The 17,323-nt window shown below is 33.2% G+C and overlaps 1 protein-coding gene across 4 annotated transcripts in view; it reads right to left on the reverse strand.

Annotated features, from left to right (window-relative positions):
* Positions 1 to 17,323, reverse strand: part of LOC126739392 (E3 ubiquitin-protein ligase MYCBP2) — a 714,511-nt gene that overhangs the window by 633,759 nt on the left and 63,429 nt on the right. For all 4 annotated transcript variants that reach the window (XM_050445054.1, XM_050445056.1, XM_050445053.1 and 1 more), the window contains exons 11-15: positions 11,562 to 11,717; positions 11,240 to 11,510; positions 11,047 to 11,160; positions 10,841 to 10,984; positions 32 to 194 (exon numbers count right to left, since the gene is read on the reverse strand). In XM_050445054.1, the coding sequence (XP_050301011.1) occupies positions 32 to 194; positions 10,841 to 10,984; positions 11,047 to 11,160; positions 11,240 to 11,510; positions 11,562 to 11,717 (848 nt within the window). The remainder of the gene's footprint in view (positions 1 to 31; positions 195 to 10,840; positions 10,985 to 11,046; positions 11,161 to 11,239; positions 11,511 to 11,561; positions 11,718 to 17,323) is intronic.

The raw sequence follows: 17,323 nt of genomic DNA on the forward strand, positions 1-17,323 counted from the left end.
CCAAAAGAAGAATGAGAAAAACCAGACTTACCACTGGACTGTCAAAAGGGAGTGCAAGCTTTGCTGGCGGCAGACAAGCAATTCTGGCGGCATCTCTTTCAACATCGGAACCCGTTTGCTCCTTGACGGTCCCCAGCAAATTGTTTTGACGGGTGCTGTTCGCTTTGTGGGTTGGTGTAGCTAATACTGATGATCTAAAATGATTTTTCAATTATTTATATACGACAGTGAATTTAAAAAAAAAATTAAGTATCAGGCCAATGACGCCATCTCATTCAGAGAAACGGGAATAAAATGATGTTGTTCTTACATGATTTGATCATCTTTAAAGTTCAACTTCAAACCTTTTTTATTTCTTCTCGAGATACAGAGTTATAGTTACAACACAATAATAATTAAAAAAAATATATGACAAATAAGGACTACCTCGCGATTATACAGTGACCGCCTAAAGTTCCGCATAAATTTGATAAAAACTAGAGACATGATTTTTTGAGAAAACGCTCGGACCCGTCGATTTTTATTTTAAGTTGCGCATTATTTCACATACATTTTTGTATACAGGGTGGAAAAAAAAAAGATATGACGTCATCGGTAATTTTTTTAAATGGAATGCTATATTTTTTATTGCATTTGTGAAATATAGGCGAAATTCCAAGCAAGTTTTGTATAACACAACTTATCTCAAAACTCAACTGTTTCCGAAAAATTACATTTAAATAACAAGAAAACAAATAAGTAGGTCTATTTACAAATTAAGGTAAAATCGAGAATAAAAATAATGTTACAAACACTGCCAATTGTTTCTATTTTCATGGTTGCATTCGTAAAGAATCTCCATTTTCGAATGTCACTGTCAGTTCGAAAATTAATAGTTTTTATCAGAATAAATTATGGCTAATTTAACGGAAACCCAACGAATTGAAATTTTGATGATGCTAGGGTATAGGGGATATATACTATGGATACTAGTATACATACTAGTATCGAGTGCGCACGCAAAAAGAAGTAAGTGAACTGTTTAATGCCAAATACCCAAACCATCCTATTTCTCAGTCAACAGTTACTAGAATAGAGCACAAATTTATAACTTCAGGTCATATTAGGGATTTGCCAACATCAGGTCGCAAAAAAATTTCTGAAGAAACAAAATTAAACGTTCTGCTCTCCGTTGAAGAAAATCCAAACAATGCAACTTCACAAATTTCAGTTGATAATAATATAGCCGGAACGTCAGTAAGACGCATCTTAAAAGCAAATGAATACCACCCTTATAAAATTAGACTAATACACGAATTAAATGAGGACGATCCTGATCGAAGAAACCAATTTTGCGAGCAAATGATGAACATTTGCAATAATAACCGTCAGTTTGTGTTACGAGTTTTGTTTTCGGATGAAGCAACTTTTTGTTTAAACGGTGTCGTAAATCGGCAAAATTGTCGATACTGGTCAGTGTCAAATCCATACTGGGCAACTGAGGCTCATACACAGTACCGTAAATATATTAATGTTTGGGCTAGCATCGTGGAAAATAAAGAAAGAGGGCCATACTTTTTCGAAGAAAACTTAACAGGACAACGCTATTTGAATTTTCTTAAAAATATTTAATCCCTGCTTTGGCTGCCCTATACCCAGACGAACAAGACCCTGCTGTCCCGACAGATAATTTGTGGTTTCAGCACCGCCACATTTCTTTCGAGATGTCCGTAATTACTTGTATACAGTGTTCCCAGGAAGATGGATAGGACGAAGATGGCCAATAGAGTGGCCGATCAGGTCACCAGACCTAAATCCCTGCGACTATTTTCTATGGGGGTACCTGAAAAGTAAAGTTTATATTGAGAAGCCAAACAACGTAGAAGATTTGAAAAATAGAATGAAATTAGACGTATATCACCCGAAATAAGTGTTTTACATGAGTTTGTAAACCGTCTTGCTTTCTGCCAAGAAGTAAATGGGGATTAGTTTGAACACTTGATACATTAATAAGAGTTTTCACAGTTTATAACATTTTATCCTCCATTTTATCTTAATTTATAAATAGACGTACTTACTTGCTTTCTTGTTGGTTAAATGTAAATATTTCTGAAACAGTTGAGTTTTGAGATAAGGTGTGTTATACGAAACTTGCTTGGAATTCCGTCTATATTTCATAAGTGCAATAAAAATATAGCATTCCGTTTAAAAAAATTACCGATGAGGTCATATCTTTTTTTTTTGTTTCACCCTGTATACAAAAATTTATGTGAAATAATGCGCAAACTAAAATAAAAATCGACGGGTCCGAACGTTTTCTTAAAAAATCATGTCTAATTTTTATCGAATTTATGCGGAACTTTAGGCGGTCACTGTATAACATTATATACACTAATATACACATTATATAACCGATCCACAAGACTCGTTTGAATACAAGCTTGTGTGAAGTAGCCCTGTTTTCTACAATACTTTACAAGTAATATAGAGGTACAGCTCAAATATAAAATATTAGAACCAGGTTACCACATAAAATAAAATTAAATATAATTCTGACATATAAAAGTGTAAGTTAGAAAGGAAATTTATACATCTTAAAGGTAAGAGGCGCGAAAGGGAGTAAGAAATACAGAAAAAAGTGTGCAAAGAGAAGAAAAGAACACCGAGAACCAAGCAAAAGCAAAGTAATGAAATGTAAATTTCAATTGTTAGTGGAAACTCAAGATATGCATAAGGTAGGCGAACATTAACAACAACAAAAAATAAATAGTGCAAAAAAAAATTAAATTATGAGGAGCTTTTTTAAACCACTAAAGCATATGCAATACAAATATATCAACATGCTTAAAATAAATAAGTTTAAATTATCTCCTTTGCTCCTCCAGAAGACGTGATTTAATACAGTCCTTGTAAAGGTTAGGCGACATTTGTCTTACATCATGTGGAAGACTATTCCACATCTGTATTGCAAAATAGCTAAAAGATTTTTGGAAATTGGCTGATTTATGTAAACGAATAATAAAATCAGCTTTGTTTCTAGTAGAGTGAGTATGGTCACTAAAAAGTGCCCTTAGATATGGTAGATCTCCACTTTTTATTACTCGGTGTGTCGAATATTTATCAAAGAAAAATCTATATTTTCAAAAAAAAATCTTTTTTCTTAAAATGGTATACAAATTTGGAAAAACGCTAAAACGCTAAAAACGAAAAACGCGTACATACTATACCAAGTTTTTGTTTAATGTGAGTTTGAAATGAGAGGGCATTATCAAAAAATTATTCCCAAATTTTTCGCTTCAGTAACTACTGGCAGAGAGGTGACATTTATTTGAATATTAATAGTGTCAGATAATTCTGTTACTTGATTTTTATTGTTAACAAAAAGAATAATCGATGATTTGTTGAATGAAAGAAAGGGCTGTTGAAGCCTTGGATTGACAAGATTCTATAAATAACGGCAATATATGATATACATTGGCACTGCTGATCCAATATTGAGACAAGAAAAGGCTATAGAATATTTAATAATACTTTACGGAAATTAGCACTATAAAATTTTAAACAGTAGATACTATTAATATAAGCTAATACATAATAAGGACTAAAAAAATTATAAAGAAAATAATAATCATAAATCTAAAGGGACCAGAGAGAAGGTTTTGTTTCATATAGTTTTTAAAACACAGATCCAGTGACATCATGTATTTTAAATTTGTTTATAGTTGATGCGATCAAATATGAATAGGACTTCTTAACACGTTGACTGCCAAGCACGAGATAACTCGTGGTTGGCAATCTATAGCCAGTCGCCAGCCAAGAGTTATCTCGGTTTTGACTAACTGTTTTACGGCGCCCAGTACGAGTAAACTCGTGGCGTTTCCGTTGAGATTTGTGGTGCTGGGCGCCCGCAATAGACCAGTAGAACACATTGTGGCGTCATTTTTAAATTATATTTTCATCTTGTTTAGTACAGAGGAAGCAAAATGCAGTGACACAAAAAAAATTAAAGATGTTTTTAGTTAACAAAAAGCGGAAAAACATAAACTGTGCCTTAAAAATAGGGAAACTTAATTGCTAGTGGTTACAGATAGTTAAGATAATAATATGAAGTTTACAAAAAAAAGTTAAAAAATTGTTTTAAAAATCTTGTTTAGTCATTTTTACTTTAGGTGGTAGTCCTTGAAGCAATTTTCCACACATAAGTCTGGTTTTTCTTCACCAACAGGACAGAAATAACGTGTTTTTTGTCGAAGTTTATTCAAACTACATACACGCCAAGCTCTTGTAGGTCGTTGTTTTTTTTCGGTTGGTGGTATATCTTCCAAATAGTGAAAATCCCGCTGCTGTACGCTGCTGGACTTAGGCATTTTATCACCGAGAATAGTAGACACAAACATCTCTCTAAATTTTAAAGATTTTATTCTGCTTCCGGTCGATTTACGAAACAGCAAGTAAGCGTTATGTATATATTTTCGAAAATATGCAATGCAATCTTTTTCGGCCATCTAATGGTTTTTCTTAGTGCGCTATAGTAACTTAGCATTTGATTGGACTGGTCGATACCTGACATTCCTGCATTGTAGTCCTTTATTATATTAGGTTTCACAGAAACTTTTCCGTTCCTGTTGCACACTTCAATCATTTGTACTTTGTGCATATTTGAGATCGTGGTTGGGTGCCGCAAGAAACTTCTGCTCGGAGACGCCCGACTACGAGATAACTCGAAAGTTGTTTTTTTTTTACAAAAAAAAAATAAATATAACATATAATATCAAAAATTCAATTTTGACATAATAGCGTCTGAGAATGGTTTTTATATAAATGTCATGGCAGTCAACGTGTTAAAAAGTTGTTTTTTATGATTTGGCACTGTGAAAATGTATTGTCGTCGAACATTTAGATTATGAACATCCGTCCGAAATCTAATCTTATTATACAAGTAGGGCGTGGACTTTTAAATTTTATTATTTTATAAAATAAACACAAAGAGTGCAAAAGGCGTCTTTTAATCATGCTCAGCCACCCCAATTCTTTTAGCTTATTAGAGACAGGTTGTCTTCGTCGTATTCCATATATATGTAGTAAGCAAGATTTTTGATTTTTTTTCAATACGGTTTATATCAACGACATCCAAAAAGAGGACCATAGACCAAATCCGCAAAATGAAAATTTGATAGTATTAGAGATTCACATAATAAGGCTTTAGTCTTAGAAGTCAGTGAATGACGGTGTGCGTAAATTAATTTTTGTTTTGAAAATGTTCTTGTTAAGCAGAGACTCTCATATTCCTTAAATTTAAGTCGGTTATCTAAGATGAGCCCTAAGTTCCTCGTAGAATCCTTAAGATATATCTAAGATATATATATATATATATATATCCCATAATTTAATGCTCAGTCTATCCATGAGAATTGTGCGATAATTTGCAGAACAAAATAATATAGCCACGCTTTTGCTAGGATTTATTTTAAGTCAATGATCATTTGACACAGTTAATAATTTGTTTAAATCATAATTGATATCGGCATTTGCATTAATAGGGTTACTAATGGGAAAAGACTTGTATATTTGCGTGTCATCAGCGTATAGATGATACTGACAGTATTGCAGGGATTTTACGATATTTGAACTAAAGATACTATAAAACAAAGGTCCCAATATTGAACCCTGAGGAACGCCTACCACCTGCTCTAAATCAGAAAATATATCCTCTACAACTACCCTTTGAAATCTATCAGTTAAATAGGAAGAAACAAAATTATTAGCGGTTTCCTCAAAACCAACATATTTTAAAATCGCTAGCAGCAACTTGTGATTTATCATATCGAACGTTTTAGTATAATCTAATAGAACCAAAGCAGTTGCTTAGTTTTGATCAAGAGTACTGACTATATCATCTATTATGTCACAAAGAGCAGTATTGCAGCTAAATCCCAATCTAAAACCAGTTTGTTCCTCACGAAGAATGCTATTTCTGTTTAAAAATAAATTGATTTGATATTTCATTATTTTTTCTAATACTTTTGAGAGCGCAGGCAAAATTGAAATGGATCGAAAATGGATAAATTCAGTCGGATTAGCTACCTTAGGTAAAGGAAGCAGATTTGCAAGCTTCCAAGTCTAGGGAAAATATGATTTGCTCAAACAGCAGTTCATGATATGGGTCAAGAATGGAGTAATAAAAGGAGAGCAAAGTACAATTAATGTTATATTCAGATCATCCATTCCAAAAGCTTTTGATTTAATTTTTAGTATTATATTAGTAACCTGCTCTTCTATAACATTGTTAAACGAAAATTAATCATAAGTTAATTTATTAATAAGATAAAACTGAATTGTTTCTTGTTTTGGTATAGAAGCATTTTTAGAGAGTTGAGTAAAGTAATCATTAAGTTCGTTTGGTTTTTTAAAGTTATCAGGTATTTGATTAGTTTTGGAACCTAACATATTTAATTTTTTTAATTCACTCCATTATTCTTTAGCATTACTATTTTGAAACTTCCTATTTAAATTTTTTTTTCAAATCTTATCGAGTTAGTAGTTAGATTTCTTAATTGCTTATAATAATTTCAATGCTCAGCTTGTTTAGTACGTCTATATCGATTTAGTGCCTGGTTTCGAAATTTAATCATTAGTTTGACAATATCATCCAAGGACTATATTTGTTGATTGACCTATTCTCAGCGGTGCATGAATATTAAAAATATCAAGAATAGATTTTGTAATGAAGTTTACTTTATCATCAATATTATATGTCGCATAGATATGATTCCAATTTATACGTCCAAGATCCATTGAAAATTAATAAAATTTATTTTATTTAAAGGTCAATATTTAAGGCTTAGGAATGGAGATATCGCCATTAAATTCAATGCTTGCATAAATCAACATATGATCGGAGATATCTATGTCTTCCGTGCCAAAATCTTGTAAATGGGGTGAGTTACTACACATTAAGTCAATTAAAGAAGAATTACTTTGAGTTATTCTAGTTATTCTTCTGCCTCAGAATAAAAACATTAAGAACATTTATCAAATTTTTTCTTCATAATCTAATCTTAAATTCATAATCTAAAAAATTTATATTAAAATCTCCAAAAGAATAGAATAATGGAGATAAAGTAAATAAACAGAGAAAAAGAGTGGCCCCAATATGGATCACTGTGGTACCCCTGCATTCATAGGTAAAAAGTAGGATTTGATATTATTGCTAAATTCTGTTTTTAAACAAACACAATGCACTCGATTTTTAAGATACGATTTAAAAATACAGATTGCATCCTTAGATAATATAGGTTTTTAAGATATGAGTAGTGTTTAGTAATTTTTTTTCATGAGCGATTTATTGTTTAAAGTTGCGAATTTTAATATAAGGTCTATATTTACGGGTTTTCTAGAGTTTAAAAATTTAATACTTAAATATGACTTTGATATGGTATTTCTTACAGAGACATGGCTGTCTGATGGTGATGATGTTGAGGTTTTTTCTGTTCCTGGTTACCGGTTTGTTCATAAGGATAGGGTAGGTAGAGGTGGAGGTGTGGCAGTCTATTTTAAAAGTATTTATTCGCCAGAAATTGTTTCATTGGAGTTTACTGTTGCACATTTTTTAGAATATTTGATTCTTAAATTAAAAATCAGAAATAAATATTACTGTATTTGCGTCTTCTATCAACCTTCCAATTCTAATTTTAATTTATTAGTTAATGACTTATTAATGAGAATATTTTTTCATCTATTTATCCTTTTTTTGAGCTGGTAATATGTCTGGGAGATTTTAATATTAATCTACTGAATGAAACAAACCCTTTGATATCCTTGTTTGACAATTTTAATCTAATCCTAATTATAAATCAACCTACTAGAATTAGTCGGAATAGTGTATCACTTCTAGATCCAATATTTGTAACGGATGAGTCTTTGGTCGGTGATTCAGGGGTTGTGTCGTTGGAGGGGGTATCTGATCACGCCTTGGTTTATTGTTATTTAAAAATAGAAAAGGTGTCTATTAAGCCAAAACTTATACTTCAAGCAATTAACTGGCATAATATAATTTACGAGCAAAATATTTACAACAAAATTTCCTTATTTAACGAATACCTTCTTTATATCTTCGATAGGCATGCCATATTTTAAAGGACAGCAAGGATTACTAAACCACGGGCTCTCACCAAATATTAAGGTTTTTATGCGACAAAGAGACGCAGCGCTTCGAGAATTCAAGAGGTCCCGAAATGTACACGACTGGGAAAACTATAAAAGGTTGCGAAATCTTACGTTGTCTATAGTACGAAGGGAAAAAAACTTTATTTATCTAATATATGCGCCGAAAAAAATATTAAAAAAACCTGGAGGAATCTTAAATCTTTTAATGTTTGTTCAAATAATGATTTGAATATTCCGGATTATTTACTTAATCCTGAAGATATAAACTCATTTTTCAGTGAATTTTTGCAGATTACGTCAAACTGTTCTTCTAAAATTAATTTTTACAATCAAAATATTTTCAACAACAATATTCAGTTTAATTTTAATTTAGCTTGTGTTGCTCAAATTAATAAAATACTAAATGGTATAAAAACAAATGCTTCGGGGGTAGATGGAATTAGTGCCAAATTACTTACTCAATTAGAATTACACAAATTACTCAAATTACTCAATAGGTAAGCCACTTCTCAAAGTAAAAAATCCAACTAACTATGGTGATCTGAGAATAATTAGTATATTACCGGCTTTGTCAAAGGTTTTCGAAAGAGTTATGTATAATCAGTTGATTGAGTTTTGCGGTGTGAATAAAATTATCCCGGAGACTCAGTGTGGCTTTAGAAAGAATTCGAGTACTGATGTTGCCCTAAATGGAGTTACTTATGACATAATAACGTCAATAGATAAAAAGTTGTCTACTGCTTTGATTCTGTTAGACTTTTCGAAAGCGTTTGACACGATCAATCACGAACTTTTATTGGGAAACTGAAATTTTATGGACTTCTGGATGGTTCGGTAATGTTGATTAAGTCATATCTTCATAACAGATTTCAAAAAATATTTTTAAATAATTCTTTTTCCGAAGAAGCTAGAATTTTATCAGGCGTACCTCAAGGGTCAATCCTGGGACCATTATTATTCATAATTTACACCTCAGATATACTTAAATCATTAAAGTACTGTAAACTGAGACCTTTTACCGATGATACCCAGGTTTATCTTCACTTCAATCATCAGGATTATTTGCATGCATCTTCTTTAATAAACCATGACCTGAATTTACTTAACCAGCTTTCTTCTTGCCATAATCTAAAACTTAACCCTCTTAAATCAAATGTTATGATTTTTGGACCTAATAAAGATTTTCTTAAAAATAATTTAAATATCTTATTAAATGATGTTCCTCTTCCCAAGATGTATCGTGCAAAAAATTTAGGCATTGTCCTGGATACTGAGTTGAGATTTCGTGAATATGTTAAATTGTTAATTCAGAAGTTATTTTTATCGTTGAAAATTTTATATAATAGTCATCAGGTTCTTAGTTTTAATTTGAGAAAAATGCTTTGTGAGTCTCTGGTCCCGTCCAACTGCAACTACTGTGATTTTATTTATGGTCCTTGCTTAGACATTGCAGGATAAAAATCGTATTCAGAAAGTTCAAAATGCTTGCTCACGGCTAACATTTGGATTACGAAAATACGATCATATTTCACACACATTTAAAGAGGTTAATCTTTATAATGTAGCTTAAGTTTATGACCGTTGAGTAGGGTTCAGTAGAGTAGCTGTCTTAGCTAGACTGCGCCCTGCTTCTCGGGTACTTAATTATAGAATGTTATTATTGTTAACTACATCTGTAAATTTTGAATAAAAGACATTTATTATTATGATTATTATTATTATTATTATTATTATTATTATTATTATTATTATAATCCAAAATATAGTTTGGCTAAAAGCATTTTATGATTAATAGTATCAAAGGCCTTACTAAAATCTAAAAGTCCAACGTATGTTATTTCTTTTTTATCCAGATTAGTTTTAATATCATTGATAAATTTTACCTACCTTATGTGGTAGTACTGAAATTTTTTCGAAAACCAGACTGACAATCAGGAATTATGCTCATTGATTTAAAAAGAATGGTTAATTGATTAGATATGTGTTTTTCTAATATTTTTGAAACTGCAGATAAAATACTAATTGGTCTCAGATCCTTAAAATTTACAGGATTGGATATCTTAGGTAACGGTATAATATTTGCTTGTTTCCATATATCTAGATATACGTTTTCTAAGATACTAATTATGTTTAAAAGAGGCTTTTCATCTTCACCGGCTGCATTTGTTTTTATAGAATTTACAATTTTAAACAGACTTGTTTCGTCTAATAATAATATAAAAAATTATTTGTTACTTTGTCATATATATTTTGTCTGTAAAATTCAATTTTATCATAGCAGGAAATATCAGCTCCATTGTTACAATTCGAAAAATGGTTATTAATTTAAGTTACATCAGCAAGTGAGGAGGAACATCAGGTTTTGAGTCTTGAGTAATGTTAAGTCTTTTTGCGGTTGCCCAGAAATCCGTCCCATTTATTAAACTGACTGAATTGAAATATGTAATTTTTTCCCGCACAATGGCGTGTTTGGTATAGTTTCGCAGTTCTCGATAATATTGTAAACATGAGTCTCTTTTATCTCTCAGATAATTATTATAAGGTTTATCCGACAATTTTATTAAAAATTTAATATTAGGAGTAATCCATGGTCTATTTTCTCTTTCAGTAGTTTTTTCCGAATAATAGGAGCCAGAAAAAAAACAGAATGGCCGTACTATTATACTATAATCGATAAAAATAAGAAAACCCTCACCGGATAGACTTTACTTTTGCGGTCTGTTTACTAGGCCCCGCGATAGATTTCTTGCTTTTATTTTTCCGGTCGTCTAGTCTGCTCTGGATCTGTTCTTGAAGTTTGGATCGTTGCTTCGATGGGAGTATTTTAGTTGAATTTTCCCTGAAATAAGAAAAAAACATAATTTATTCGAATATAATGGAAAGACATTTTTGATTTTATACCTAATCATACCGGCCAAATCGGCTAATTCGGAATTATCGACAACCTCCCTGGCGCAAATCCTGCAACAGCCACAGATCGCGCAACCGCTATCTCCTTCACCACAGCCGCATTCTCTGCAACAATTACACCAATCAACCAAGGCATTTAACGGTTTAATTTATAGAATGTTTATGGAGCATATTATGAACTTACTGTCCGGGATTTCTCTCAGAACTCATAGAGCTCAAACAGCTGATCGAGTACCCCGTACACTCTCTACAAATCGTGCACACCATGCAAAGATCTTCGTGCCACGCATGTGCACCCGGTGGACACATGTTCTGCTGGCCACCCTCGCCCAAATTTCCTTCGGAACATCCCGCCATATTGTCCGTTTCTTTCTGATTCGCTTCCAGATCTTCGAAGTATTCTTGTTCGTCTTGCAGTGGGCAAGTGTCCATGGCTACTATATAAGAATTTTGGCCTAATAACAGCCTAATTAGAAGTGTTTTAGGATAAATCATGGAAAACGTACCATCTTTGCCAGTCTGCTTCATAAAATCCCTTCCGCACTGAAATTTATTGTTGATGCCAAAAGTGTAGACCTGGCCTTTCGAAGTTAAAGCGATAGCGTGGGCTTTGCCTAGGGCTACTTGGGTTACGAATTCGCCTTTTAGACCCGATACCAAACCTAGTTAAAATATTTGATTTAGTGCACTTTGTCCCACTTTCGTTGTAGTTAGCAATAGTTAAACAATGGAATTTTTGAGGATGGTAGTAGCGGCTAGTACATAAGAACTGCGGACTTGCAGATTTAAATACATATAAAAATAGATATTTGGTCGAAATACACCTCCAATTTTGACAAAAAACAGTGTCACCTAATTAATGGATGATCCCTTACTATTTCAAAATTGTAATAATGCATATTTTTGAGTAATGCTGTCGAAGAGAATGTCTCGTATCAAGAAAATACCTCGCTTAAAACTCCGACGGTGGTGGCTGATACATAAGGGTTGCGAAACTGCAGACCTCAAAAAATAGAAATACGTTCTTTATTTAAATATTATTACTATACAGAAACTATCCTTTCACATAATAGAACGCAAAATTATACAATCATAATTTTGCAATCGTCTAAATTCGAGAAAACATCGAGCACAACATCGAGAAAACCGTACAACGAAGCAGACTCGATATTCAATTCAAAGTGGATAATTGGTCAGTATAATAAATAACCTGTCTCCGAGGTACTTCCCATATTAACTTAACTGGGCGATACAAAGCGGGGCTGCGGGTTCAATATTAACGGTCTTATGTCACGACACCTAGCGCCAACCGCAATAAGTAGTTCATTCTTACAGTGATGTGGTACGATAAGAAAAATAAGAGCACAGATTCACTGAACTCAACGAGATATTTATAAATGTGTTGCTATCTGTTACTTTTCGAACAAGTTCATCCTCAGGGACTCAAAATGAGAGTTCTTCTACAAATTTGAAATTTAGTTTCTATTTGAGCGGCAGTTAATTTTTAACTTGTGATAAAGTTTTTTTTTTTTGATGGGAGAATGGGCTGCAGTTTTCTTGTTGTATTTTGTATTATATGTTTATTTATTATTTCATTCAAAATAAATATCACGGACTTCTTTGGTCATTCTGGCGGCTGTTTGTATTTTTTTGAGTTTACCAGCGCTTCACTTGCCGCTGCTATTTCGTTTAATTTAGCTTCAGAAGTTTTTTGAAGCTAAATTGCTTTGCTAAATTTCCTCTAGGTGTAAAATATAAACTGCCCCTTAGTGCTTTTCTGTGACAGTTTTTTAACTGCTGCCTTAATATCCGTTGATTTAGATAGTCTCCTCTGTTATAGTCTTGCATGACAAAAATGTTAGTTTCCTTCAAGTTCTTGCAAATTCTGAAAATATCCAATTTTTAGCAAAATTTATAAGTTCACTTATGAGAGGGCGGTCTTTAACTTAATAAGATCAATTCTATGAATATCTTGGATATCAGAAAAATTACAATCTATCCTAACTGAGTCATTGAAAAGGTCTAGTAATTTTTGAAGATCTTTCAAGGCACTGACACTTTCCTTGACACTGCATACCACAATTTTTTTGCTTTTTCGCTCTACTTTCAGAAGCTTGGCTTTTAGCTGAGTTGAATTTTCTTCGTTGAGTAGTTCGTTCTCCTTTTGATGGTGTTCAATTCCTGCAAAAGCTCTGCTCTACTAGCCCTAATATTGTTTTCGAGGGAGACGCAAGATGATCCTAAAATCTTAGATGGCAGGGGGAGTTGAGTGATACCTTATTTTAAAGGTCTTTCAATTCCCTTAATAATGATTTAAAATGTACTTCAATTCAGTATATTTGGACATTTATTGATTTAAAGTTTAAATAAAACTAATACATCATAATTAGTCGAGATTAATACTTTTGGCAGGAAAGTAGTTTAAAGATGAAGAATGAACTGACCCCTCAGACAAGTAAATGTTGGAAATTAGAACCATGACAATAACCACATTTTTAATTATGACAGTTAATGCAGGATATATGACGTTTTCCAGTAATTCAAATTTTCAGGTAAGAAAAAGGGACCAACTAAATGATCGTCAAAAATACCAGCCCAAACATTTAATTTTTGTGGCTGCTGTGTATGTACCTCATGATAAATTTTGGGATTAGAATCGGACCAATATCGGCAGTTATGATGATTTACTATGCCATTTAAGAAAAAGGAACATTCATCGGAAAAAACAAGTGTTGAATAGAAAATGTTCATCGTTTATAATTCGATCATTCATATTTTGTTTTCAGTATTCTTGTATAAGGTGAATTTTATATGGATAAAAACTATGGGCCTTTAGAATCTGTTGGATACTACGTCGACTAACACCACACACAGTATCCAATATGCGGATACTACGTAGGATCTACATAAACTTGCTCTAAAACCTCAATTTCTATTGCTTCGTTTCTTATGCGATTTTCGATGTTACCTTTTTATCGGCGACCGACTGATCCAGATTCCCGAAATTTAGCTACAAGTTAAATATTTGTGCTTTCTAAGAGCGCACTGATTATTTCCAAAAAATATTTCGATAATGTTAACCCTTAGTGCCATGGAATATACCATGGTTAATTTATGTATGTGTAAAGCGTTAAAAGGTATTTTAGCAAAAAAGATTGGTCAAATCAATCTTAAACTATGTACTAAATACCTATTTAAATAAACAACTTTTTTTGCCACAAAAAACGCTCCAATCGCTATTTTTAACAACAAACCATGGGCGTAGTGAAGAAAAGCACTTATTAAGTTATTTATTAAGTAAATGTTTTTACTAATTACCTATTAAAATCTACTTTTAGCTTTAAATCCGTAAATCTCCAAAACTACTGAATTGAAGTACATGAATTTTACAACATTATAAAGGGAATCAAAAGACCTTTAAAATAAGGTGTCACCTGAAACCCCCTTCCATTTAAGGGTAATGTCAACCCCGCCCAGGGAGCCTACACGTATTAACGTGATTTTCCACCAAACTTGTGTCCCCCTCGAAAACAAACTCGACGGGTCTGAGCGTTTTTAAAAAAAAAACTAAACTGCCAGTAAATGCCTCGGTTTCATTTCTATGCTCCACCCTGTATGTGATTTTCACGCGTTATATTATGTAAAAAGATAGTTTCGATATAGGGTGGCAAATAATATTTAACTAAAAACCTATTTGTATTTTTTTGAGGAATTTGCAGCTTCACAGCCCTTACGTAGCGCCACTGTCAGACTTTAAAGCGATTGTTATTTTCTTCATAAGAAACATTGTCAACTATACCACTATTCAAAAATGGGCAATAATTACATTCTCAACGTAGTGAGGGATAATCTATAAATTACGTGACACTGTTTTTCGTCAATATAGACTCTTCCCTTCCTCTTCCTGACCCACTATTCCAGGAGTGTTTCCTAATGGCTTATTTTACCTTCCTTTACTCCATAATAAGCTGTAAAGCCCCTCGCATCTCGGTAAGGAGTCCTGGTTCTTGATAGAGTGTCATTGATTATCAGTATGACTTTTTTGAAATTTTTCCTGTCAAATAGGAGGCATAAGAGAAAATGGGCATAAGAATTCTGTTTTTTTTTAAATGTAAACTGCAGCATTCTTTATAGCCCGTATTAGCAATAGTTCTTATATATACATGTGTGAGAGGCTCGTAATAAAGCTGACCGGAATAAATCTATACATTGCAGTTATTCGCTCGAGAGAGGAATCTAAAGGGATATTGTCGACGTTGCGTCGCAGTTATTTATCAATGTTTATAATAATATTTCTTATGCAGATTTCTGGGAATGTAATGTTGGGCAATTTGCATAAAAACAATTGCTGTGATGAAATGATAAAGTAGTTTATAATAAATTGAAGTTTATTATTTCACATCAGAAGTGGAATTTAGTACTTTTAAGTGTTAGTGAACCGTTACTTGCCGTTGTTGGTTTGATTGATTTGTGACAATATGGGTAAAAGAAAACATCGTCATCGTGCAAGACACATTAGCTCGAGTTCTTCAAGTGACAGTGACACGAGACGTGTTAAAAGAACCCCTAAACGTTCTTATACCCCAGAAAGCCATGGAACAAATATTAGGCGACCTCAGGCTTAATAAAATCCTTATATATATATATATATATATATATATATATATATATATATATATATATATATATATATAGATAGATATATATATATAGATGATATTCTGATCCCCTCCTTGACTATAGAAGAAGGATTCGAAAGATTGCAAATTTGTTTATATGTTTGTAAATTCTTGTATAAATTGTATATTTCATAAGACTCCCTCAGGTAAACGGCCTGGTTACTTACATCCCATACCAATAATTCCCCGCTTATTTCATACAATCCACATTGACCACCTTGGTCGGTTTTGTAAAAGTAAAGAAGGCAATAGTTATTTAATTGTTATTGTTAATGCGTTCACTAAGTTTTGTTTTATAAAAGCTGATTATTGACCGTTAAAAACACGAACACTAAATATGTTGTCCAGGAAGTATCTGAAATTATAAAAATATTCGGGGTACCAAGAAGAATAATGACACGTTCAAAAAGTTTTTGTGAGGAGAAACAAGTCCAATTACACTTTAATGCGGTTGGAATGCCACGTGGTAAGGACCAGGTTGAGCGATATAATAAGACCGTTCTTGACTCGTTGGCCACAAAGGGAACAGACAAAGATGACGATGAATGGGACGAAAACATCATCAGTATCCAACTGGGCCTTAATAACACCCTCAATAAGGCCATTGTGACTTTACGGTCGGAAGCATTATTGGGCTACCGATCTGGTTCACAAAATTTACCCTTTGTAGAATCTGAAGATCCTGTTGATGTTTTGGGATTACGCAAGTCAATGGTAGATAAAATAGAGGCCAGTCAACAACCACAGAAGGCCAGTATTGATAAGCATCGCGCCGGACCAAAATCCTTTAGCCCAGGCGACTTAGTGCTCGTAAAAATTTCCTCTATTGTTAGCACCGGAAACAGTCATAAGTTGGTGCCCAAATGGAAATGTTCATTTCAAATATCCAAATGCCTTGGAAATGATAGGTTTGAGGTGACTGACCTTCCTGGTCAGACAAGGTCTAGGATCCCTTATACCGAAGTCTATACTTCCGAGCAAATGAAGTAATGGGTCACTTTTGATGACGTTAAATGAGGTAAGACAGTCGAAATGCGTGATCATTTATTTGTCAATGTATTATAGTTTAAGCCGTTGAGATGACTCTTGGGCACCTTAAGAAGTCGTCAGAGTTAGGAATCTCTCAGCTGTGAATAGATATAGCCGTCGGGAAGTAATGTCCCTGAGCTTCAATGAATTTTAATTCATCGTTGGGCTTTGATCCCTGGGTTCGATAAAGTGAAATTTGATGAGCTTCTCTGCGTTTTCAACCGTCAAGAAATCGCTCAGCCTTCTTAAGTAAAGTGCATCCCTGAGATGTGGCTGTCGGGAACTATAGTTCCCTGAGCCTAAATGCTGTCGGGATTACTTAGTTAAATCGACCGTTGCGAATTTCCCTGTGGCACCATATTTTATAAAATTTAATAGAATTTTGTTTCCATTCTTCTTATTTCAGATATAAGTGATAAACAGTAGACAGTCGACCAATATCCAGTCAGGATGGCCGAATGTGAGAGGCTCGTAATAAAGCTGACCGGAATAAATCTACCCATTGCAGTGAGCTCCTTTAGGTCACTGCATGACTGTGCATGACTGACTCACTGATCAGT

Source organism: Anthonomus grandis, chromosome 8, assembly GCF_022605725.1.
Source record: "Anthonomus grandis grandis chromosome 8, icAntGran1.3, whole genome shotgun sequence".
NCBI classification, from domain to species: domain Eukaryota; kingdom Metazoa; phylum Arthropoda; class Insecta; order Coleoptera; family Curculionidae; genus Anthonomus; species Anthonomus grandis.